Source organism: Purpureocillium lilacinum, assembly GCF_023168085.1.
Source record: "Purpureocillium lilacinum CBS 284.36 DNA, scaffold_3, whole genome shotgun sequence".
Classification (NCBI taxonomy): domain Eukaryota; kingdom Fungi; phylum Ascomycota; class Sordariomycetes; order Hypocreales; family Ophiocordycipitaceae; genus Purpureocillium; species Purpureocillium lilacinum.
The window spans coordinates 3,140,534-3,164,724 of NW_027072113.1; the positions used below are offsets into that span (position 1 = coordinate 3,140,534).

Genomic DNA, 24,191 nt, shown 5'->3' on the forward strand with positions numbered 1-24,191 from the left:
GACGCTGGCCTTGCGCGGCTACCCTCGGAGGGGACGCGTGCCGGTTGAACAAGGCGTTGCAAGAAAAAACGAGACGTTGGAGTCCGCCCGGTCCCCCGTCCCCGGGTCTGGCAATTCTGGTTCCCCCTTGGCCTGCCCCGCACTTTCGGCTTCGGCAAGCCCAGCCCATGCATGCGTCGACTGTGAAAAATAGGACCATGCCATCGAGCAGGTCATGGGACCATGGAGCTCTGACCAGGCTCCGGAAAATTCCCTTTGCTCGGCCGAAGGGGGGCCAATGGCGGACCGCTCGACGGCTCGTTCCCGCCGACTATTTTTCATGACGACAACGGTTGCAGCCCTTGCGCTGAGTCCCCAGTCCCATGTGAAGGAGTCGGCTGCATTGACAGCTCTTCCCATGCTCAAGGTTGGCTCTCGTCATGCGCAGGCTCGCTCTGGAACTGCCTTCCGATTTGGCCCTGCCGCGACGCAACGCAGATTGCAAAGGCCGCCGCCGCGATTGGGCGAATACAGGATTCTAGATGGCGGCGCCGGAAAGCCACGGCCGCCGCGACGGCACAACGGGACGTGATAGATGAGAAAGCGTAACAGCATCATCTAGCTGCGCCGGGGAGATCGGCACTAGGCCGATTGGGACCTCGCACGTGTCACCACCACCCGCCTATTTGAGATTGGCAGCTGTGTATCTGTCGGGTGCAAGGGGGGCCGGGGAAGGCCTCTGCTCGCCGAGTGTCGTGCTGTGTGTCTCTACATACGACGTACGTACGTGCACTTCTCTACGACGGCACAGGGCCCAGGCGCCTCCCCCACATCTTTTCGCAAGTCATGACATGGCGGTAGACTCTTGCGTGCCGCCTTGAGCCCGGGCCCCGGGGGTGGACGGGGGTTCTGGAATCTGGAATGCCTGAGAGCTGAGACATGTCGTCAAGGGCCCCCCCCTCGGCAGACATGGGTGGGTGTGAAACGAGCTCCCTGGCTGCCGCTACATCTGTCAGAGGCTTATTTTCGTTGCGTTGTGGTGCGTGGACCTTGCTGGCCGGGGGGCCGCCGTGCGTGTGCCCGTCATGGAGTGGCAGACATATAAAAGAGGTGCTGTCCCATGCATATGCCTCGAGTCTGTCCCGTCAGCTCATACTATCCATCTACAACCCTGTCCATTCTCATCTCGACTTGTCGTTCCAAGCCAAAGAACTTGCCTCCCATCTCTCGAACAAGAAACCCACGCTCCCAACTATAAAGCCCAACACACTCACAAACACACACCAACGACCGCCATCATGTCTTCTCCCCAGTCCGGCTTCTTCCTCTCCCTGGCCCCGGCCACGTCCTCTTCCTACCCGCGCGCTCCGGCCAGCCGCGCCCCTCTCTCAGCCAGCAACAACACGCCCCCGGTCGAGCAGCCGCAGGAGCAGCAGCAGCCGTCGTCGAGGCGATCATCCAGCTCCAGCAGCACCGGCTACAAGGTGCTCAAGCTGGGGCCCGTCCACTGGGGCGAGCACCTCGACGACCACAAGCTCGACTACCACGAGACGGTTGTCCTGCCATAGATTGGCACCGAGGCCATGTACTACGCTTCGACCTTGTGTGTGTTTTCAGCCATGATTTGATACAGCGCCCGTCTCAAAAGAAGGCAACGACAAAAAACGAAAAAGCGATGAACAACAGCGGATATGTCGGCAGCGGCGCAATGAACTTTCACTTGCGCGTGCAGAGCGAGCAACGAAAAAAAAAATTGTTCAAACAAAACAACATGGGGTGTTTCATTGGTTTGGGATTGATTCGACTTTTGCCTTTTTTTCGTGTTTTCTCTCGTCAGCGAAAATGGCATCAGCTACGGGCACACTCGTTCGCTGGGGATAAGGACAGCGGCGAGTAAGATTGCAAAGGGCGCTTGATTGGGTTACGACGAGATAAGGGTTCCGGGGCAGAACGGTGTGCGGACGGACGGGCGGAAGGGGCAGACAGAGCAGGATGGATGACATGTTCCTGTGTGTGTGAGTGTGCGTGTGTTGGCAGGCAGGCAGGCAGGCAGGCAGGCAGGTGGCTGGCTCGTGTCTGGCACACGGAGACTGATTCGCCGGAGGCACTGTGACGAACGCGGGCTGTGCGCTAGAGTAACTATCTAGATGAGCGCATGGGAAAAAGAGCACGTTTCCTCCCCGCACAAAACGCAAGGGAACCCGGCCTGTGTCATTGCCGTCCGTGCCGTGAAGCTTGGATGGGGTCCGTCGTCGTCGTCGGCTTTCCAAAGGTGACTTGTCGATGCGGTGAGGCTAAAAGGGTGTGGGAGGGAGACGGCCCGCTTCCCGGCATGGTGGTTTGGGTTGGTGTCTGTAGGGACTATCCCTGGCATGGTAATGTGTGTGTGTGACAGACAGATACTGTACTAGATGCAGATATAGATACATCTCAGACGAGTGCCGTGATTACCATCTCCAATACCTATTACTCGTCGTCATCACCCCCGCGGGCCCATGGGACCCCAGGTCAATCCCGGTCGGTGTCTGGCACGCACGGCTGTCGTTATCGCTTCCCGCGAGCTTAGAGTTCCCCTGCGCTGCGCCGCGCCGCGCTGCTTCCTGTACGTGCTGCGCAAATATCTAGTGGCCCCCGTCCAATCCAACAAACCGCCGCCTCAACGTGTATCACAAGTTCGGTGGTACAGTGAGTCAACGAAGGCGCTTTGTGCGACGCCGACACCGACCACCACCACCGCTGCTGCTGCTGCTGCTGCTGCTGCTGCCGCTGAGAGTGACCATGGCCCATGGCGACATGCCCCGGCGATAATACACCGAGTGGCCGAAAAATAAGAAACTGAAACTCCATAGGCCCGGCCCCCTCCCCGGGGCCAGCCAGGGCCCTGTGCTCGCTGCTTCGGCCGCGTCAAGAAAGAAGATTGGAGTGTCTGAGACGGGGCAGGCATGCTTACATCTAAGGTTGTAGATCTGGATGGCCCGGCCCTCGCCCCGGGAGCGTTGCAGTAAACTTGTCTTGGACTTGGGCCTCTTGGGCCGCTTGGGGACCTTGGCGACTCAGTTCAGTCATTACTCGTGCGCTGCGCTGCGTGCGCATCACCGGCGGGGCGGGTTCTGACGTCGCATCGCCGTCGATCCGCCGACGGGGTTTCTGGGATCGCGCCCCCCGACCGGATGGGTACTGTATCGTGGTGAGACACGGTGAGCACGTCGTTCTTGGCGAAGGGCGGTGGCGACGGTGAGAGAGCTCGCGGTGATGACGCGGCGACAGATTGAGTGAGGCTAGATACTGGACGGATGCCTGCCTGGCAGGGACGGCCCGCAGATTGATGAGCCGGACGCCCTGACGGAGAAGGTTTCGTTGAGGCGATAATTATAGCTGCGACCATGTTACGGGACTGTTTCCCCTTCAGTGGTCGACGTTTGAAGCCGTTTTCTTTTTATGCCCGCCTTTCACGCTTCGTTACAGGAAGGAGTACTGTACATACTACGGTAGCAACGTCACGGTCGACGTCACGGTCGACGTCAAGGCCGAACCGCCAGTTCGCGTCGAGGCATACGTGCAGGCCAAGCCTCTGTGTTCTGCAGCCTCTGTTTGTAGCTAGTCGCTCCTCGCACACGGCTGTGGACCTGCTTTTATCGATGCGCCGTGTTGCTGCTCGCCTCGCGCCTGCCCTTTAGGTGCTTCCTGTTCTGCCGCCTTTATGGTAGACATACATAATTAGCATAGTGCATTGACGCGTCTCTGAGAATCTTATGGCTTGGTCGTTTTCCAAATATGGGTTCGTGATCTGTCTGCACCTGGTTGCTGCATTCACACCTCAAGAACAACGCTTCCATCAGTAGCTCAGTGCCGTGCCATACGTGGGCTAAAAGCCAAAATATAAACAGAGGCCTCTTTCAATCCAACCTGGTCGCGATCCTGGTTTAACGGTAACCCTGTGCTCGGCAACGACGGGGGCATCGAGAGCGACAACGACAGCGGCACGATGACGGGCATGCCTTTAATACAGGCGGCGTGACTACTTTGGTTTGAGTAGTCTGCTAGTTGGCCCAAGGCAGGCCACTACCGTGCCGCAATCTCTACAGCAAACATGGTTAGCGGTAGCCGGCCAGATGGTTGCTAGTCGACGAGCCCAAAGGGTAGGTGACCTACGCAACTAGGAACCATTTGCCGCTTTGTAAATAGGAAGACCCAATGAATAGTGTACGCGAAGCTAATACGGCTAGCCAACGATTGCTTGGCTTTGGAGCGCTCAGGCGCCCGGCGCCCGGGCATGCTAGGTGTTGGTCCACAACGGCGGACCAATACTGGCATCTGTGGTGGTAACAGGCAGTGTTGCCGTTGCGGTTCATGGTCCTTCTCAAAGCCACCCGCTGGAGATGCTCATCAAAGAGCCCACCGGTCTCGGATCTCCTCACTTTATTCCCTTTAATTGCCGAGTATGTGGGCCCTGAGCGGCCCGCTGTAGCGGAAGGGGCTCGCGAAGCAGTGTATTGCAGTTAGGTCGTAGAGAGGCGTCACCGGGTGGAAGCAAACGTTCTTGGAGCCCATGAACGCTCTGAGGATCCGATAGCCACTAACCCGTCTTGTTGATGCCATTGCCACCGCCATGACATCTCCCGTTCGCGATCATTGATATCAACAGCCTCTCGAGCGCAGCGCGGGAATCTCCGGCATCGCTTTGACCGCTGTGGGTCAGGCCACCAATCTTCGCCTGACATTCCGACGGACATGTGCCTTGGCACCTCCTTCGCTGGAATCTTCTCGTTCGCCCGCCGCCATTTCCCTCCGTCAACTCCGACCATCGCGCAATCGCCCATACCTTTGTGCTCAGATCGATGGTCGGCCCGCCACCCGTCAAACGAACCCGATGAGCCAAACCCAGTCCGACACGTCTAACACCGACCCTGTACTGTACCTGAGACAACAATGATCGTTACGCGAGCGATATCCCTGACCAACTTCCTGGTGGCCAGCTCAGCCTTGGGCTTCCAGGTTTTCGTACTATACCCATGGCACAAGGAGTTGGATGCCGGATTTGAGGAGCTGAGGAAGGAACACTTGAAGGTCCTGGATGCCGTAGGGAACAACTTGAGCGACCAGCGGCGAAAGGCTCTCTCCGACGAATTGAACAACTTGAAAAGCCAAAGCTCGAAAAGGTGGTGGTGGCTCTGATTGCCCTTTGACATAGACGGTGATTGCGGTCTGTCTTCTTACCTGCGGTTCGCTGGCTGACTCGCTTCAGCAGTCTTCACTAAGTCAGGACCCATTCACGGCGGCCTGGAGAGCGATAATGCAGCTAGAGACAACGATTATACCGATCCGCGACAGGTGTAACAACAGTGTAGAAGGCAAAAAGACCATTCGTGCGTCGCTTTACGCAAGATGTGCTCTCGCCGGTGCCTTTTGTCGTGCCTCTACGCGTGCCGTCCTTACACCAGTCGATGTGTACGGAAGCCATCTCCCCTAGCCGTCATACGCGACTCGGCCATGGTCAAAGCGTTTTGTTCTTCGGCGTTGCTATCCGGCGGGTGCAGAACAGACGCGAAAATATCCGAGATAATATCGTTGCACGTACGCATATCGCGGAATGATGCGACATTCAGCACGAGATGATGATCGTAATGAGCAACGAACGATTCGTCGAGGAGTGCACAAGGCGAGGTGAGCGAGCCATGTTCCACATGTTCACCCGCCGGGCGCCGGCATAAACACCAGGCCCCTCAAAGGGAACATATAAGTCTCACTGTAATCTCGTGGAAGGCGCTCAAACCATAGGACTGTCTTCAACATGAAATGCACCAGCGAAGCTTGAGTCCAGGATGGCTGTGCAGAGCTGAATGGTCGTCGTGCGAAGCTGCGCCATGGCCTTCGCCTTTGGTTCGGTCAGCGTTTCGTAAAGTGTACGGGTGTGGCTGCCCGGTATTGCCCTGTCCATGCGTCATGTCTCGGACGCTTTGCAGTCAAAGGTCGTTCGCCAACATGTCTGGAACGTCTTTGCTCTCGTGCAGCTGCCTTCGGCAGCTTTCGTCACGGACCCTCGTACTCGTCGGCCGCATACCCTCTTCCTCGCGCATTGGTCACGTCGCCCCCGAGCCCGATGACCCTTTCCCTGCCCTCCGGGTCCGCGAGCCTCACCGCCGTCCGCCAGTCCACGGGTGCGTATTCGTGGTCCCCAAACTGCCTGCTCTGTCCTGGCCCCCCGTCCGGCGGGTCCAGTCCATGCGCCGCGCTGACCCAGAGGCGCCGCTCGCGCAGATAAGGGTCTGCCAGGAGGCGTACCAGGCTCGCCAGAGGCCTGCGCGCGTACACGTCCCGCCGTGTCGCCACGTTCTTGCCGGACGCTGTGCGCACGACGAGCGTCAAGGCTGCGAGGTTGCCGGCGAGGACCATGTCCGACAGAAGCGGGACGAGCAGAACATCGATCCACTGCCGCAACTTTTCAACGTAGACGTGCAGGCGCTTCACCCTTCGTAGGGAAGCGCGTTCGACCAGGACACTTGTTGCTATCGGCGCCCTAAGCTTTCCTCGAGGATCAAGGGATAGGCCGTCGTCATCGTCCTGTGTGAGTAGAAACGGCTCTCGTTTCGCGGCTGCATCCGCCGCATCTTCGAGGCAGTGCCTGACGTGAGGACCGTGCTCTCCCCTCGTGTCCAACTCGAACTCGTTGCCCTCGTAGAAGAGCGGACTGGCGATAGCGTACAGGGCAGGGTGGACGAGCATCACAGGCAGCGGGTCGACGTCCCGCGGTAGAGATTCGGAGCAGGTGCAGAGCTTGATAGGGTATGCGGAGACGAGTAAAGGCGTGAGGATCATGGACAGGATGTCCACTGGAAGGTCAAGCAGGTGCAAGCCCATGACCGGGGCCGTTCGGGAACCGTTGCCACGGTCCCGCCTGAAGCTGAACAGTCGATGAGAAGCGCTCCGCGGAGAGGTCTGGCTTTTTGATGGATGAAGACGGGAGAAGCCAGGACGACAAGTTCTCGCAGCAGGCCATCATATCTCAATGTGATTGAAGCGCTGCGGCCCAGCCGGAGTCGTTGCTGCGCCCTTGAAAGAGTGAAGAGGAAGTGAGGGTTTCCGCTGCATGGTGACGGAGTGGTGGCGGGGTAGTCCAGCGGTCGGGGCGCTAAACCACCACCTGTCGAGTCGCGCTGTCATGGCGGGAGAGACCCATATGCAATATCCATCTGCCAGGCGCCTAGCCATCCGAAATCATGCGCCCGGTGTAGAGGAAAGAGGCGTCCAGAACGCACGAAGACAGCTGGCCGGACAGAGGCAAAGACGCCACGGGAGACACGGAGGGAACTGTAGGAACGAGAGAATCTCCGGAACCCCGGGAACTGGCGACACGAGAGTTACAGAAGACACCGAGGCCGCAATGGGAACCCGGGACACGACCGCCTGGCACTCACACACTGGCCGCAGGCGAAGCAGCGTTCTCAGGATACCAATCCACGACGGCGCGGCATTCGTGACAGCAACATAAGACATCAATCCGTTTCCATTCTACCCGAGTCTATGCTATTCACAGGCCGCTCGTTCCTCGCACATCGTCAGGCCATCCCGGCCGGCGTCGGCCACTGGCTCCCTCAAACTATGCAGATTCATCATCCATCCGTCGTGAAGCCCTCCCGAGCGTGCATCAACGTGAGGCCCGATGAAACAGGAAAATGCAGAACTTTTGTCGGTGCCTCGTTATCTCCGTTTGCTCGCATGACCACAGATCCGGGAAAAACGAAAATTAAAATAAGCAAATCAGACATACGCCTAGGCTGCTAAGCCCCTCCGTGGTTCCTCGAAGCACCAACGTCTGCCCTGCGCGCGCCTTTGCCGCTCAAAGTGCCGCGCCACGCCCCCTCCCCTCATACAATTTCCATCCCGAGCCCCTCGAGCGGAGAGCATTTATCGGGAAGACATGGCCTTGGTGACAAGGCGCTTGAGGGCGAGCTCCTGCTTCTTGAGGTCATCAGCAGTGCTCTCGTTGAGCTCAAGAGCAGCCATGGCGTCGCTGATGGTGCTCTCGATCTTCTCCTTCTGGCCGCGCTTCAGCTTGAGGGACAGGGTCGGGTCGGAGACAATCTCCTCGACGCGGCCGATGTAGGACTCGAGCTGCTGCTTAGCCTCGAACTTCTTGCTGAAGGCCTCGTCGTTGTTCTTGAACTTCTCGGCGTCGCTGACCATCTTCTCGATCTCCTCGGTGGAGAGCTTGCCAACGGAGTTGGAGATGGTGATGTTGGCGCTGCGGCCAGAGGTCTTCTCGGTGGCGGTGACCTTGAGGATACCGTTGACGTCGACCTCGAAGACACACTCGAGGACGGCCTCGCCAGCCCTCATGGGGGGGATAGGAGCAAGAGTGAACTCGCCCAGGGAGGTGTTGTCCTCGCAGTTGACACGCTCACCCTGGAAGACGGGGAACTGAACGGTCTGCTGGTTGTCGGCAACGGTGGTGAAGGTGCGCTTCTTCAAGCAAGGCACAGTCTGTCCGCGGGTAACGACGGGAGCAAAGATGTTGCCCTCCATGGCGACACCCAGAGACAGGGGGACGACATCGAGGAGGAGGAGGTCCGAGGTCTCGGCGGACGTGGCCTTGCCGGAGAGGATACCGGCCTGGACGGCGGCACCGTAGGCGACGGCCTCATCGGGGTTGATGCTCTTCTCAAGCTTCTTGCCGTCGAAGAACTCGGTGAGGAGCTTCTGGATACGGGGGATACGGGTGGAACCACCGACAAGGACGATCTCGTCGACGGCGCTCTTCTGGATGTCAGCATCCTTGAGGACCTGAGCAACAGGCTCGAGGGTGCCAGAGAAAGCCTTGGCGTTGAGCTCCTCGAAACGGGCACGGGTGATGGTCATGGTGAAGTCCTCGCCATCGAAGAGAGAGTCGATCTCAATGGTGGCCTGGGCACCGCTGGACAGGGTACGCTTGGCACGCTCGCAAGCAGTACGGAGTCTGCGGAGGGCACGGGCATCACCGCTGGGGTCCTTCTTGGACTTGCGGGTGAACTCCTTCTTGCAGTGGTCGAGGAGGTTGGTGTCGAAGTCCTGGCCACCCAGGTGGGTGTCACCAGCGGTAGCCTTGACGGTGAAGACACCGCCCTGGATGTTCAGGAGAGAGACATCGAAGGTACCACCGCCCAGATCGTAGATGAGGACGTTGCGCTCCTTGTCAGACTTGCCAGAGCCCAGACCGTAGGCAATGGCAGCAGCAGTAGGCTCGTTGATGATACGGAGGATGTTGAGGCCGGAGATGGCACCAGCATCCTTGGTGGCCTGACGCTGGTTGTCGTTGAAGTAGGCGGGGACGGTGATGACGGCCTTCTCGACCTTCTTGCCAAGCTTGACCTCGGCAATCTCCTTCATCTGCAGGGGCTGTCAGCAAGGCTGATCAAAAGCAAAACCCCGCACGAGGCCGTGCGCGGTGGGCGAGATATCGTACCTTGAGGAGGACCATGGAAGAGATCTCCTGGGCGGAGAACTGCTTCTTCTCGCCGAGGTAGTCAACCTCGATCTTGGGCTGGCCGGCATCGTCGACGACCTTGAAGGGCCACGACTCGATGTCCTTCTTGACGGTGGGGTCATCGAAGCGGCGACCGATCAGACGCCTGAAGGCAAAAGTCAGCATGCGTCTGGGGACAGACTGGCGAAGCCGTTTATTGGAGAGAAACTCACTTGGCGTCGAAGACGGTGTTCCGGGGGTTCATGGCAGCGTTGTTCTTGGCGGCCTCACCAATCAGACGCTCCTTATCAGTGAAGGAGACGAACGACGGGGTGGTGAAAGAACCCTGCTCGTTGGCGATGATCTCGACATTGGTACCCTCGTACGTGGCAACGCACGAGTAGGTGGTACCTGTGGGCGGAGAGTTAGCACCTGGCAATCTCGTGATGCGGTATGCAGGACTCGGCAACGGCTCGAGGCTGTCAGACGACGACAAAACGGCGGGCGTGATACCGTTGGGCCATTCGAATATGCCTCGGCCGGGGGCCAGTCCTGCTCGCACCGCACGGCGCAGCAAGCGGGCGACTTACCCAGATCGATGCCAATGGCACCATCATACACTTCGTCCGCCATTTTGATTGTGTGGTCTGAGGGGGGAATTCGTCGGTGTCGAGGACGATGGAGGATGAGAGGAGAGGAAGAGAAAGGTTGGAAGGAGGGAGGGCGAGCCAGAAAAACGTGGGGTCAATCGGTGTAGAAAATTCTCCCAGCCAGCCAAAAAAAATTGTGATTTTTTCGGGGCGGCCTGTGTTTTGCCGTCAACTTTTTTTGCCCGCTGCGCTGGTGGGACATTGTGCGGCCGGCGCCCGCAGGCTGTGGCTCGGGTGGGGTAAGTCCCTGAGGGCGCCATGCCTAATCGGGACGGGGCGTCTTGCGGCCTAAGATGTCAGGAACGAAGACTTGCACCAAGCACTGTATCGCGTGCCGCCGGCTTGTCACTGCTATCACAATCATTGACTCGGTTTGCTCACTCGGATTGGGCTCCATCTGCCACTCACGCCACCGCCATGTCCCTGACTTGACGACTCGCTTTCGCGTTTCTAGACCTCCGAGGCCGGATGGCACTCTCCTGGGGCTGGAAAAGGACCGCCACGACAAAACATGCCACCTCGACCTCGGCTCCAATGGCATCCCATGCTCATCAGCTTCAACGCCAATCGCCGTGATATTAACCCGCCGTGAGTATGTACTTGCGCATATCGAGGCGCCCACCGAACACATCTACGCCTTCTTCTCCTTCGGCTTCAGCCCAAGCGCCTTGGCCTCGCTGGCGACCACCTCCGGGATTGTGTCCTTGAGCGGAACCCCCTTGGGCTTCCACCCGAGATACTTGCGCGCTCGCTCGGCGACGCCTTTGGAGTTCCTGCCCCACGAGACGCTGCCGTCCTCCATCATAACGATGTCCTTCTCGGACACGAGCTTGGTCTGGGCTTCCGGAAGGTACCCTTGCTTCTTGGCCTCCTCGGCGATCCACTGCGCGACGTCCGCCCACTTGTGCGAGCCATTCTCGGCAAAGAAGTAGGCGTGCGGGCCGAAGATGTCGGGGTTGTCCCTCTTGGACGGGTCCTGGGTGGCGTCGACGAGCTTCACGTAGAGCTCGCCCAGGTCGTCACTGTGGACATGGTCCCACTCTGTCTTGCCCTGGCCGATGATGGGCGCGAAGCCCTTGGACAGCGTGGTCCGCGCGAGGCTCGGGACCTGCCTGCTGCGCGTGTTGGCGGCGCCGGTGCCAACGCCGTAAATTGTGGGCGGACAGAGGATGGCGACCTTGACAATGTCCGAGTTGGCTGCGACGGCGATCTTGTCGACGTCGCGGTGGTGCGCGCCGTCGGGCAGGGTGACCAGACGCTCAATGTCGTCGATGTCGTGGTATTTCTGCTCGGGAAGGGGCGCAGCACCCTCGCGCTGGTGCTGGGCGTCGTACCATGTGAGGATGGAGGTGCCGGACGTGTGGATCCAGAACCCGGGGTTGTCGGGCGAATGTCCCTCCTTCAGGCCCTTGGCAATGGCGACAGCTCCGGTGTAGTGATCGGAGGAGTCGGCCGTGTCTGTGCCGGCGTCAGCAACGGGGCGACGGAACAGATGATCCCGGTCAACGTACGGACGACAATGTCTGCCTGAGAGGAGGCTCTCTCGAGGATGGCGTCGTCCTCGAGCGTCCCGTAAGTGAATCGCACATAGGGATACTTGGCGGCGATGGGCTCGGCGCGATACTCGTCGCGGACCAGGACGTGGTACTCCCAGTCCGGGTGGGCGCGGATGATGTAGTCGAGCGCCGTGCCGCCAATGTAGCCTGCGAAAGGGTTAGACGGGGTGTTTTGACGGGTTGCGACACTGCGCATGTCGACTTGCCTGTGGCACCAGTTCTGCAAGTCGATTTATCAGCTGGGTCGCTCTGCAGCCACGGAAGAGTGAGCGCGCAGGCGACTTACAAGAAGACCTTGACGGGCATTGCTGCTGGTTGGCTCGCTTCCTGCGTCTTATCCGGTGTGTGTTTGCAAGGGTGACGCGAGACAATTCCGCAGCGAGTGAGGTGCAAGTGTCAGGTCCGACAGGCCGAGATTCTTGCTTCTTCAGAGCTCGGATGAGCTGTCACGGCATGCCATTACGCCATTGAGGCGGGGAAACGTGGAGAGCTCAGCTAAGCGCGCGTTTGCGTTCATGCTGACATCAGCTTCCCAACCTCGATGAACGGCGGTGCGGAAGCTCCAGCTGGAACGCCAATTGATGTTTTTTAAGGCGTTGCGGATTTAGACTTTGGATGGATGGATGGGCAGATGGAGACGTGACGGGTTCTCTCAGCCACTGCCACGGCTCGCTGCTGGCTGGCAGGCTTGCAGCGGGCTCATGATGCGATGCATGATCCTCGGTACGCAAAAGAAATGTCCCATGGCAATTGTCGATTTCTTTCGCAAGGACGAAATAATGATTTGTTTCGCAAGCCAATGGCCTCTGGGAGTATTACATGCCTGGCATGTCCCTCGTGCCAAGTCTCGAACGTATCTTGCATTGACGGGCTTCGTGTGAACCACAGCTCAGGAGCCATTCGCGAGGTGACCTTGGGCGGCACAGCAGCGGAAAGCATCAGCCTGCAGCGGGCCACCGTATCACCGTCATGCATGCTCGTACAAACGAAGCATAAAAAGCAACTACTCCACCACGAAGGCTTGCTGTGAATCCCCGCGTCAACCAGCCACCCTGTAAACATGGAAGGTTCCAGGGTCGCGAGTCGAGACGGAAGATACGACTCGCAGCGCGGATAAATACCAAGGCTGTGTGCTCTCCCTCCGACCCCTCCGCCATCACCCTGACTCCCCTCCAGAGTTCTTCGCAATTCATCGTGCTCATTGCAGCAGCTCGCAGCATCATCAAGGCAACGCATCACATAAACGTCTCCCTTCTTCCACCGTAATCCGCAGCAATGCCGTACCAGTACAAGAGCTCCGGCACCAACAGCCAGGTCTGCGTGCACCCCTTATCCCATCACCGCTGGGGCTCTCATCCGCTGACGCTCTGCTGCATGCTCTAGGGCAACCACTACTGCGCGCGCGACTACGGCAGCGGCGCGGCCAACTCCAACTCGTACCACTACTCCAACTCGTGCGTTTTGGCTCCGGCTTCCATGGTGTGTTTCACGCAGCACTGAACTGACACTCGCGTTAGCGACGGCTCGTACTACTACTCGAACCCAGATGGCAGCACCTACTACAACAACGGCCAGGGAGACTCGACCTACACGCCTCCCAGCGGTGGCAGCGGAAGTGGCAGCGGCAGTGGCAGTGGCTCCGGAAGCAGCGCCGGAAACAAGAAGTAGACTGCGCCGGCCAGACCACGTGGATGTCGCTTTGATTTGAACGACACTGCGGGTGGACATGGGTGGCAGCGAACTTGACCTTTGGCGGGTGGATGCCCTGGGCTAGGGTCGACAAACTCCTTGATGTCTCATCCAGCCCATATTCATTTCGGTCGGTAGCCTGGAGCAGGTTACACTGAGTTGGACCCGAAAATTGCCTTGATCTCATGACCAGATGCAGTACGTGTTTCGAGACGGCAATGTGTCCCAATTGTGCGTAGATCGACGGGGAGACGATCGATTGAGGGCCGGCGTGCGGGCGGGACACACACCCAGCCAGCAAGAAGGCGGCCGGAGGGTTAGCAACACTGATCGGTGACCGGTGAGGCACTGCCCACGCACTGCCCAAGCCCTACGGCAGTGTAAGCGTCGGTGGCAGCGCATCCCAGCGGAGATCATGGCCGTTCGGCGGCTAGTCCCGAGCTTGTGACACGGCCCATGAATCCATCCCCAGGTAGGCAGAGCCCGCAGAGCCTCGACGTCATTTTTTGGCCTAGAAGATCCATTCCAAGCGCCGCAGGTGACTTCAATGAAAAAAAGGGCACGCGCCGTCCGTCCGTCGGCCCGCTCGTCCCAGATGAGAGACCAGAGACACCCGCTCCGTTTCAGCATCTCATGAATCTCGAGTCCGCTCCATCCCGGCCTCCCTTCCTCCCGCCCGCTCCGGGCCTACTACACCAGACGCGCTTACACGCTGCTGCACCGAAATGGCGGGCTCGGTGACACCGACAACGCCAACACCTGCGGCGGCGGCGGCTCCGGCAGGAGCAGCAGCAGCAGCGCCGGCGAGAAAGAAGCCGAGGCGAAACGCATCCTTCGCCGACGACGTCCGGTGGCAGCCGTCCGGGCCGACGCTGGCGCTCCGCAAGGACAGCGTGGGCGGGCCGTTTGGCTTCCTGAACCCGACGACGGCGCTGTACGATATCCGGAGCAACGACGAGCCTGGCGGCGGGCGCGCTGACCTGGCTGACTTGACCGACGCGGAGCGCCAGGAGCGCGCAAAGGTGCGCTGGAACGCGCGGGACTATCGCAAGGGTACGTTTTTGTTGCTGGTCTCCCGTGTTTGGCTTACACGTTGAGCGTCTCATGATGGGTTGATGGATGGACGGATGGTGCACGGCGTCAGGGGGGTAGGGGACGGCCACCGCTCGCACTCACGATGAGTACCACCACAACAGTCAGACTTGATAAGTCCTTGCCGCCATCTCGCTGACACTTGCCTGGGCCTCTTGTTGCTGCAAATATAGGCCGCCACATCCTCATCCTCCCGCGCGCCGCGCCCCTCAGCTCGCGCCTCCACCCGAGCACCAACCCGCACAGCATCCTGCGCGGCCTCGGCCGCATGCTCACCCTGCACCCCTACTGGGACGTGTCGTGGTGGATCGGCGTCTCCTTCACCGTCGGGTGCCTGCTCTTCGTCGTCGCCGGCTTCTTCTACTGGCTGCCCATCGCCTACCCGGACACCGAGTTCCCCCACGAGTCCGACGTCGCCGGCGGCGTCCTCGTCTTCATCGGCGCCACCCTCTTCCAGATCGGCGCCGTGCTGCTCTTCCTCGAGTCGTACAATGACCGCGCCGAGACGCAGTTTGGCGGCGCCGTGGAGGACTTGTTTGTGAATCGGCTGGGCGTCGTGCGGAGGGGCCGCGGGCGCAGGCATGTCCATTTTGAGGCACCCTCGGCGGCAGCGGCGGCGGCGGCGGCGGCTGGCGCTCAGGGGCAGCAGAGCACGCGGCCAGGGTCTTCGTCGACGCCAAGCAGCGACGGCAAGCAAGAGGTTGACAAGGAGGCCCGAGGAGATGGCGATGCCCGGTCGCCTTCTCCTCATGGGTCCCATGGCCGCGACGACCATCTTCACGGCGACGACGATGACGGCCAGCACCACGGTCACATCTTCGAAGAGCGCCAGTGGCAGTGGTGGCCCTCCTGGCACGACGTGACGACGCACTACATGTACGAGATCGGCTTCCTCGCCTCCTTCACCATGTCCGTCGGCGCCACCGTCTTCTACATCAGCGGCATCCTCGCCCTGCCTGGCATCTTCGACAATCTCAGCGAGGCCGCCCTCCAGGGCGCCTACTTCTTCCCCTACCTCCTCGGCGGCGTCCTCTTCGCCCTCTCCTCCCTGTTCTACATCCTCGAGACCCAGCCCAACTGGTACACGCCCCAGCCCTTCAAGATTGGCTGGCACGTCGGTGTCTGGAACATGATCGGCGGCGTCGGCTGGACCCTCGCAGCCTCCTGGGGATACTGCACACCCAGTTGGTGCAAGTACCAGAGCGAGCTCGCCCTGATATGGGCGTCGGCCGCATTCAGCGTCGGGAGCGCCCTGCAGTGGTACGAGTCGCTTGACAAGTACATTGTCATCATCGAGGACTAAGGTGACGAGATAGCTGCATCTGCGCCGGCTGCCGGATCTTCTCTGGGACTCGGCCGTGGATACCAGGTACCAGCACCTGGCATCGGTCGAGTTGGATAGTTGACTTTGCCGCCTGCATTCATCAGGACGCGACACGACGTATGACAATTCACGACGGCGTACCATGACGTGCATTTCTGTATCACATTTGACTCTACAATTACACATTTCGAAAACTGACTCCCAGTGCTAGAAACAGTTCCAAGTGCCCATCTGTGACAATTCAGTCCAAATCTCCCCGCAACTCGCCCCCCTCGAAGATTCATGCGTGAAAACATGGCCGCCCAAGACGCGGCCGGTATCACTATACCCCTTCAACAACGCAATTTTCCCGAGGTGTGCCCGTTGAGCCCATCTATCTCAAACGCCAGCGTCATTGTCCATATCTGTCCGTCTTGACAGGGCCAGTTTGCTCAGTTGTGGCGGCCAAAGTAGACCGCCAGAGCAATGACTAGACCGACAGACAGCGCACCCTCGACCATCAATTGCTGTTTCAAGATGGAGCGCTGCTCTTTTGTGAAGCAATGCGCTTCGCCGTGGGTATACCACGAAATAGCCGAGTCGAAGTGGCCCAGCAGCGCGAGGAGTCCGATGGGGGGGAGGATCAGGGTAAGCACCATGACGGCGAGGAAAATGGCTCTCTGGCGGTCGTTCTCCTGGCCTCGCATTGCTCTGTTCAAGCGTACCTCCTCTCTCGCCGAGCGAATCAGCTCAGTTTCGGATCGGCTGAACATCTCGAAACTCTCCCCAATCGCTCCAGCACGTCTCTGCCGGGTTCGAAGCGAGAAGCCACGAAGGCGACGAAGGTCGACTCCCAGGATAGAGGGGCTATCGCGCAGTCCCACCTCATACCAAGGACCACTAGATGTTCGGCGTGGCACCGGCGTGATAGGGGAGCTCCCGAGTATAGCCGAGGAGTGAAGCCTGCTTTGGGTAGTATCGAAGCTTGCTGGGGACAGGTTAGTCGCAAATGTCCTTCGGTGACGGAAGGTTCCCTTACGTGTGTCCTTTCTGCGCGAGAAATGGTCCTGGTACGCAATCGGGGGACGGGCTGGAGTCGACGTCGCGACGCTCCCACGCAAGTCACCGAACGGTGAAAGGGGAGTCAACGGGCTCGTGCGTGACGACATCGAACTGAAAGTGCCGGACCTGGTCGACCTGGCCTTGGCCGCAAATGAGCTCGGGAGATCCGTGTGGTCCTCCTCGCCTCGGTCGATTCGATACCGTTGCATTTTGGCCGCCTCTGGCAGGCTAACCAGAGGAAATGGCAGCCTTGATATGTTGGCGTAAAAGCTATCATTTGCTGTACCGAACGTGAGTTCAGGGGCAAGCGCAGTTGAAGCCCCTTGCGCAAGCAGGCGACTGTCAAGAGCACCAGCGGAAGCATCGGGTGCCTTTGGACAGTGTCTTCCCCTGGCAGAGGGCATAAGGCCGTCATCTGGTTCAGAGTCCAGACTTTCGTAGCTGCTTCTGAGATTCTGCGACTCGGGGACGGCGTTCAAACGGACACTCCGACGTGCCCTGCTGCTTTCATTCCCGAAAGGGCTGGAGAATCCGCGAATTGCAGCAGCAGCCCTGGCCGGCATCTGAGGAACCCGAATAGAGAGATCAGGGCGGGCGGCTCTGACACCATTCGGGGTCCAGATGAAGTCTGGCGGTTCTCGACCATGCATAAAATGCCGCCTGTTGCGAATCGACGAAAGCTCTCTAGGCCGGGGCCACTCTGTATCACTGTTCTGGGCTGAGCGGCGACGCGTTCCCGAGATGCCGTCGTTTGCAAGATCGGACGTATCGGACACGTCTGCAATGCTGCTGCCAGTGCCTCTGATAAGGTGTATCTCAATCTCCCGAGGTTGCTCGTGAGGCTGGTCGGTGGTGACGGTTTGCCAGTCGCCATCGGTGTCTTGATCTGTGCGAGTTCGAGGGAGGGCGAGCGTGCGATTGCGATCATCTGCATGAGGCTTCGCATCGCTGCCAGTCTGGTTTTGCGCAGTACCTCTCACGACCGGGATCTTGACCGCATCGTTGACCTTCTAGGTCGACCGGATGGCGGAAGGGTCGTAAAACTGCGGATCCTGAACAGACGGTTGGTTGTCGCCGTCAAAGTCGGCTCTCGCCTGGGTGGCCACGAGGCTCAAGTCAGAATTCGACGCTGCGACATGGAGTGCTCTGCTAACCTCTCTCTCGGCGCCAGGACGCAAGAATACAGCATAGTGGCCGTCATCGTATTTGAACCGGTCCACGGTCAAGCTGCTCGACGTTATCGAGTTGCTGGCGACGAGCCCGCCTAGTCCTTGGCTGTCAAGGATCGTCGCAGTATTCACGCGGTTTCGACTGAGGGCTCCATGGGGCTCATTGCCTGAGAAATCATCGGCAGCATTGGCGTCCCTCGCTTGGTCTCGCCTTTCGTTGACAAAGTTGCTGTACCTGATATCAGTGGGCTCATTTGTTTTAGTCGCACCCGAGCTCTGCTGTGGCTCGCCAGCAGGCGAGAGACTGGTAGGACCGAACATGGTGTTTGGTCGGTGGGGTTGATTTTCAAGACGATAACCGTGCCCGATGAGATCCTGGACTTCGAAGGCATTTGGTCCGTACCGCACTGGAGGTGGGTAAGCATGGCGCACCATCTCGTCATCTGCCGCCACCGTCTCCCAGTCGGAGGTGGCCTTGTCCTCGTCGAGCTCTGGAGACGTTGCCTCATGATCAAGGGCGGAGTCGTCCAGACCTGGACCATACAGCGGCTTTCTCGGGGGATATTTGGTCATCGAACGGGGTATGGCGCCGTCACTGCTGAGCTGGCACTTCGAATCGTTTCCATCCTCGGGAGTCGAAAAGGGATTGCGCTTTTCGGAGCGAGGAGGTGGCACAGGCGTGCTCGGATGGGCGCCCGCATCTTGTGCATTTCTGCCACCAAACACCCATGGTGCAGACTGCTTCCTGGTTAAATCATTCATCGTGGACCGGGTTTCTTAAACCGAGTACGTACGCCTTCTGCGGTGGGTGGCATCGTAGACCGACAGTAGCAAACGCGGGTGTCTGTGAACAAAGAGGTGTCAGCAAATTCCGATAACGTCAGGTGGAAGCATGTGGAAACGGCAGGTGGCGATGTTCACTTTTGCAACAATGAGAGTTGTACAAGAAAGAGGATAACAAGTCCCGCGGGTGCTGAGGTGCCAGCCAGCTGTGCGAGAGCTCAACAGGCGTTCCGGCTTGTGAGACAGTTGGTGTAGCCGGCGCGATCACAAGAAAGAAGCTTTTTTGCAAGTCAGAGGGGGCATTTGAACTGGTCTCTGCCGCTGCCATACCGTGAATCGGGCGCGCTGAGTCGAGACGGAACGAGAAGCGACGCCGAGGGACGTTGCGAGCAACGATCAAACGTGCGTCCGAAACCGCTCGCAGTAACCAGCGAGAATCGATGAACGAAGCGGTAGCGATGGCTTAATTTGATGAGGATGATTGATGAGAGTTGCGTTGAGATGAGGGATCGTTCCGGGGCCGGAGATGAGAGGAGGAGGAAAGTGGTCGCGTGCCTTGGGGGGGGAACTGTTGTGTGGACGTGTTCAGTGCACGCGAGACGAGCCGTGTTCATGGGCCGCAGGGAAAGCAATTGCCTCAGGCAGGAGCAAGTGCAGAAGGCCGCAAGACACGCCTGGCTGTGCGGCGACGAACAAGATGGAGGTTGCGTTGCCACGCCTACGACTGGGAAACAGCTCGGCTATGCGTGCGAATCGCAGGCATCTATTATGTACATACGTAGACTCCCCAAAACGAGGGCCCGAGTAGCAAGGAAGGCGCTGGCTGCATTGCACCTGCCGAATTCGCACACGCAGCAATCATCACACGCGGCACTCTGCACAGTACACGGCGGGAGAATTATGCAACTCGGAAAACAGTCGCTTTGCCTCGCTGGATATCAAGCAGTTCAGGGCGACTTTCACCCGTCGCTGCACTTGGCCTGCAGGAACATGGTTGCTCTGAATCTGGTGGCGAACCACATGCCCGCCCGCAAGTCATTGGCGCCATGCAGGCAGCCTCACTCGGCACGCTACCTGCGGCAGTTGTACATACTAGTGAGCGATAATGGCTCGTCAGCATCAGAGAGGGAGTGGCTGCGGTCGAGTCTGCTAGCGCACCCACGGTGCGAGATGCCGAGCCTCGATTCTTGTGTCAGGCCACAAAGTTCGAGGCACGCTCTTCGGTAGCCAGACCGAGACCTGATAAGAACGCAGCCAGAGGGGTCGCGTCGACGCCCCAGAGCGGCCGCATGCAGCCGCGGTCAGCCCGCGGGACATTGAGTTTCACGGCTGGCCATCTGGACCGGGTCTGTCTGCTCAGGGCAGTGCCTACCACGACGCCAGCGTCCGGCTGGTTCGGCGCTCAGCGCAGTCTGCCCGCAATCGCAATCGCAATCGCTATGGCCATCGCCATCGGCATCGCCATCGCGGGGAAGCCAAGCCTCGGCCGACCGCCTGGCTGGCAGGCTTGGGCGAGAACATTCTGCCATCATTTTTGGAGATTGGCACTTTTGTCACTTACGTACTGCTATACGAATGCAAGAGCTTCGTTGATTCAGGACCCTGGAGGGGTCGCCCATGCTGCAGCGGATTATTACGACAAAAGAATGGAAGCCTGTTGATAAGGTCCACGGCCGTCCAGGACTCCAGGTCAATCTGAAAATAGGAACAGGACTCGTGCTGGGCCCTGCCAGGCTACCCGACGGGACCTCTTGCCCCGCCGCTGGAGAACCACGATGGCGGGGCCTTGGGGGTGGCCTACGAGGAAACAACGCGAGCCCGGCCAATGGACCCGACAGACCCCACCCAGAATCGGCGCTGAAACGCTTGCGGGTGCGCCCACCAGTTCGACGGGACTCGTCCACCTCAGTGGACCGATGGCCCCGCGGCAGCCCCCCCAAGGTCAGCGCGCTGTAACACACTAAGCGCTTCCCGTCCCCTGTCGGCCCGCATCCATCCCTCCGCGGCGCCCGCGCCATACTCGACTCAGCCAATGGCTGGCACAAGGCTCTTCTGCCTTTCTTTCCACGGGCTTGCATGCTTGCATGGGGAACCGCGTGGAAGGAAGATGCGGCGCACCTGGTGGGACGGGCCTTTTCTCTTGGAATCCATCAATCCATCATCCATTTGCCATCCCATCCCATCCCATCCCATCCCTCCATCCACTGTCCTGTCGGAAGGCTACTCCGCCCGTGGCACAAAGCTACCACTACCTTAACCGTACAAGAATCTGACGGCAGCCACGCCTCAACCCGTCTTGCTGCCGCCATCCTCTTGCAACAGCCATCCACCACCATCCGCCATCCACCATCCGCCATCCACCATCCACCTCTCGACCGGCATTGTCCCGGGTTCCCCCCTCTTCCTCCTCACAAACCACGAGCATCGTTACCACCCCGGCTGCTCCCCAACTTGCCAGTCACCATGCGCCATGGCCCCGGATGACCGGCCCTCGCGCTGGGATGAGCTTCCCGACGAGATCTTGCTCCAGATCCTCAACTGTATGTCCCGTTCCCCCCGGCTGGTCGTGCAGTGCAGCCCCCCTGCTGTCCGTATGCCTCGACTCCCGCAGCCGATGCCCCCGCTCACGCCTCGCCACCGACTAGATCTCGAACCGTATCACATCACGAGGCTGCAGCTCGTGTCCCGCAAGCTGCAGAAGCTTTGCCTCGACGATGAGCTGTGGAAGGAGCTCTGCTTCGAAGACTCTCCCTGGTACCAATGGCTGAGACATCGCCGCAATCTGGTGCAAGCCACTACCGAAGCCGACGACGATGTGCTCATGTCGCCCCCGGACCCCGCCAGCGACGTCCGGGACGCTCGCCGATGGAGGAAGCTCCAGGACATGGCGAATTGGGATCCAGCATACCCCAGCGAACGGGTCTCGTGGTACGACGAGTACATCCAGCGCAACGGACCAGCCTGCATCAATTGGTTGCAAAGCCCTCGCATGCGGGAAGGAGGCTGTGAGGCCATCATCGAAGCCCGCGGAATGGCTATGTACAACCCATACGATGGTCGCGACGGTCTTGGAACGATGCTGGCCGTATCGCCGCTTGACGATGGCTCCGTTTGCCTTTGGGACGTCAAAGGCACGAGGGGTAAACAAGGCAGTATTGTGGCCAGGAGCAAGCCCGACATCCTCTTCTTTGACGGACCCAACGGCCAAAACACTCGGAGGTCCAAGAAGATCGATACGGGTGTGACGGAGTGCGTCAGCATCAACAACGATGGCCACCGGGCTTTTTTCGCCGTTCAAAGCCGTGAGCAGACCCCCCGTGCCCACTTCATGTCTTGCGGCTTGCATATTGACTGACAATGGCAGATCTTATTGAGGTGGATTTGAATCGTCTAGAGGTCGTCAGCAAGGATTCTTTTGAGTGGTCCATCACGTCGCTGTCTGCCACTCAGCCAGGCGTTCCCATGACAGTCGGGACGTCGCTCGGGATACACCTTCACGACTTTCGCGCTCGCATCAGGCCGTCGCACGATGTTGTCGAGCGCGTGGACGCCCAGCAATACGCACAAAACGACGTGCTGAGGGCTCTGTTCGACCCCAAGCCGCTGCCACCATACGCCTCGCTCTCCCAACCTACACCAGTCAGCATCCTACATCTTCCACGGCCCGGGGAACAAGACCTCGTCTCGGATGACATTTACGTGTCTGGGAGGTTTACCAACATACTCCACTACGATCGGCGCAAGTTTCCAGCCATCGTAGGATCGATATACTCGGGAGCTCTGATAAAGAGCCTCACATCGATGCCATTCCCCTACTCCACCGTCGACTCAGAGGTTCGCCGACGTGCCGAATTCAGCCCGGAACGCATGGCACAAATTAAGACTGCCAGCGGAGGGCAGACGCTAGTTGCGGGAGGCTCCTACAAAACGAAGGGGTCTCTGGAGATATACGGCCTGAGCTCAGCAGCAGATGCTGGCAGCCACACAACGGTGCAGAGCTCCGTCTTCAAGAACAGGCAGTCAGCTGCCTCGGCAACAATCTTGTCGGTAATCGAGCACGGAACGAAACTCGTCTTCTCCGATGGCGCGGGCTTGATCAAATGGTTTGAGCGGGATGGCTCAACAGAGTGCCGGCGCCTTAAGATCGGTCACAGCGACGCAGACGAGCCAGCGTCTATTTTCGCCTCGATGCCAGCGTCGGACGACCTGGCTCGCAAGATCCTGTCGACGCGGCGCAAGGACGGACAGGATCGGCCGAACAACGACAATATCCTCTTTTGGACGGGCGAGAAGCTGGGCATGGTGAGCTTCACTACGGCGCCGCTGTACCAGGCCAAGGATTTTGAGTCTCAGGGACCAGAACGCAAGGCCGACGAGGAGATCAAGGACCAATACGCAGGGCGTATGCGCAGGGCGCTCGAGAGACAGGCCGACGAGGTCAGGTACATGAGGAATCTGGGAATGGGCACAGGCGTTGGTTAAGGGTCACCGACTCACCGAGGACACTCGCGGCGTTGGGAATTAAAACTACATGGGTTGGGCAGCGACCTTCTTAGCGACTTATTGGCATCATGGTTTGCTTGGCTTGGCCTCTGAGCCCCGCCGCAGATAGACGAGGCGGGCAGGGGGCAGAGAGCGGGAGGCTGGCTCTACCGAGACTCGCCTCGAGATGGGATGACGATCAAGTGGATAATTTCGGGACATCAGTGTCGCAAAGCACGACTCGCTCAGAGGAGACGGGAAATACATGGGACGCAAGCTAAGAGAAATGAAGCGTGTGTAACTGTGTATCATGCATGAAGCGCATTGCCCCTGGCGGGAATCGCGACGTCATTGCGTAGCTTGCATAGCCTTGCATTCGCCTCACTCTGGCCCGGCCAGCGGAGCCCAATTGGCGAGGTGTCGTATGCGTATCAGATCAGACCAAACGCGGGCGACGAGCGACGGGGCATTTGCAACGCGGTAAGGCATGAACGAGAGGTCGTTGACGATGGGGCCTGAACGGTGCCAGCGCAGTCCACTGTGGTAGAGCGCCAGAACCCACAGTCGGGATGGCCGGCCATGTGGCCTGGGCATCGGTTGGATTGACAGGTGGACGTCGCAGCGCCGAGGGCGAGGCGACCAATGCCACGGCCTTGCCGCTGATGGGATGGTGGTGGCGCGACGCAAATAATAGCAGCGTCCCGCGCATGGTGGAGGGAATTGGAGCCAGTCCCCTCCTGCATGTGCCCCCATCCCCGTCCCTCCTCGCCAGCTGCACTGAAAAGGTTTGTTATTACACACCGTCAAGTCCAGTATTTACAGGGGCGTCGTCTCTCTTTGGTCAGTGGGGGGGAGCGGGAATCGAGGGATCGGCGCCAGGGCTCCCTGGTGAGGCGGGGAGCTATTCGACAATGAGGCCAGGGGGCTGTGAAGAGTTGTTCCACGATGAAAAGACTTGCTGGCCGGGGGCGGTCGCTTGGTGAGACG

At 59.4% G+C, this 24,191-nt stretch overlaps 9 protein-coding genes across 9 annotated transcripts; 4 read left to right on the forward strand and 5 right to left on the reverse strand.

Moving 5' to 3' along the window:
* Positions 1-1,277: 1,277 nt before the first annotated feature.
* PLICBS_004525 (uncharacterized protein) lies at positions 1,278-1,547 on the forward strand (the record flags this gene model as incomplete). Its single annotated transcript, XM_018326126.2, has 1 exon — positions 1,278-1,547. The coding sequence occupies one exon, from the start codon at positions 1,278-1,280 to the stop codon at positions 1,545-1,547; it is 270 nt and encodes an 89-aa protein (XP_018175878.2).
* Positions 1,548-6,009: 4,462 nt separating this feature from the next.
* On the reverse strand, positions 6,010-6,837 carry PLICBS_004526 (uncharacterized protein; the record flags this gene model as incomplete). The annotated part of the gene is made up of 1 exon (XM_018326125.2): positions 6,010-6,837. The coding sequence occupies one exon, from the start codon at positions 6,835-6,837 to the stop codon at positions 6,010-6,012; it is 828 nt and encodes a 275-aa protein (XP_018175877.2).
* Positions 6,838-7,884: 1,047 nt separating this feature from the next.
* PLICBS_004527 (heat shock protein ssb1) lies at positions 7,885-10,051 on the reverse strand (the record flags this gene model as incomplete). Its single annotated transcript, XM_018326124.2, has 4 exons — positions 7,885-9,342; positions 9,419-9,584; positions 9,652-9,829; positions 10,009-10,051. 4 exons carry the CDS (start codon positions 10,049-10,051, stop codon positions 7,885-7,887), a joined length of 1,845 nt encoding a protein of 614 aa, XP_018175876.1.
* A 648-nt stretch (positions 10,052-10,699) lies between these two features.
* On the reverse strand, positions 10,700-11,930 carry PLICBS_004528 (uncharacterized protein; the record flags this gene model as incomplete). The annotated part of the gene is made up of 4 exons (XM_065600536.1): positions 10,700-11,526; positions 11,580-11,771; positions 11,814-11,830; positions 11,911-11,930. The coding sequence occupies 4 exons, from the start codon at positions 11,928-11,930 to the stop codon at positions 10,700-10,702; spliced, it is 1,056 nt and encodes a 351-aa protein (XP_065456608.1).
* A 969-nt stretch (positions 11,931-12,899) lies between these two features.
* Positions 12,900-13,292, forward strand: PLICBS_004529 (uncharacterized protein; the record flags this gene model as incomplete). Its single annotated transcript, XM_018326122.1, has 3 exons — positions 12,900-12,938; positions 13,008-13,078; positions 13,142-13,292. 3 exons carry the CDS (start codon positions 12,900-12,902, stop codon positions 13,290-13,292), a joined length of 261 nt encoding a protein of 86 aa, XP_018175874.1.
* A 746-nt stretch (positions 13,293-14,038) lies between these two features.
* Positions 14,039-15,708, forward strand: PLICBS_004530 (uncharacterized protein; the record flags this gene model as incomplete). Its single annotated transcript, XM_018326121.2, has 2 exons — positions 14,039-14,366; positions 14,579-15,708. The coding sequence occupies 2 exons, from the start codon at positions 14,039-14,041 to the stop codon at positions 15,706-15,708; spliced, it is 1,458 nt and encodes a 485-aa protein (XP_018175873.1).
* A 452-nt stretch (positions 15,709-16,160) lies between these two features.
* On the reverse strand, positions 16,161-16,481 carry PLICBS_004531 (uncharacterized protein; the record flags this gene model as incomplete). The annotated part of the gene is made up of 1 exon (XM_065600537.1): positions 16,161-16,481. The coding sequence occupies one exon, from the start codon at positions 16,479-16,481 to the stop codon at positions 16,161-16,163; it is 321 nt and encodes a 106-aa protein (XP_065456609.1).
* Positions 16,482-17,780: 1,299 nt separating this feature from the next.
* PLICBS_004532 (uncharacterized protein) lies at positions 17,781-18,701 on the reverse strand (the record flags this gene model as incomplete). The annotated part of the gene is made up of 1 exon (XM_065600538.1): positions 17,781-18,701. The coding sequence occupies one exon, from the start codon at positions 18,699-18,701 to the stop codon at positions 17,781-17,783; it is 921 nt and encodes a 306-aa protein (XP_065456610.1).
* Positions 18,702-21,192: 2,491 nt separating this feature from the next.
* Positions 21,193-23,204, forward strand: PLICBS_004533 (uncharacterized protein; the record flags this gene model as incomplete). The annotated part of the gene is made up of 3 exons (XM_018326119.2): positions 21,193-21,262; positions 21,368-22,024; positions 22,087-23,204. The coding sequence occupies 3 exons, from the start codon at positions 21,193-21,195 to the stop codon at positions 23,202-23,204; spliced, it is 1,845 nt and encodes a 614-aa protein (XP_018175871.2).
* Between the last annotated feature and the right edge of the window lie 987 nt (positions 23,205-24,191).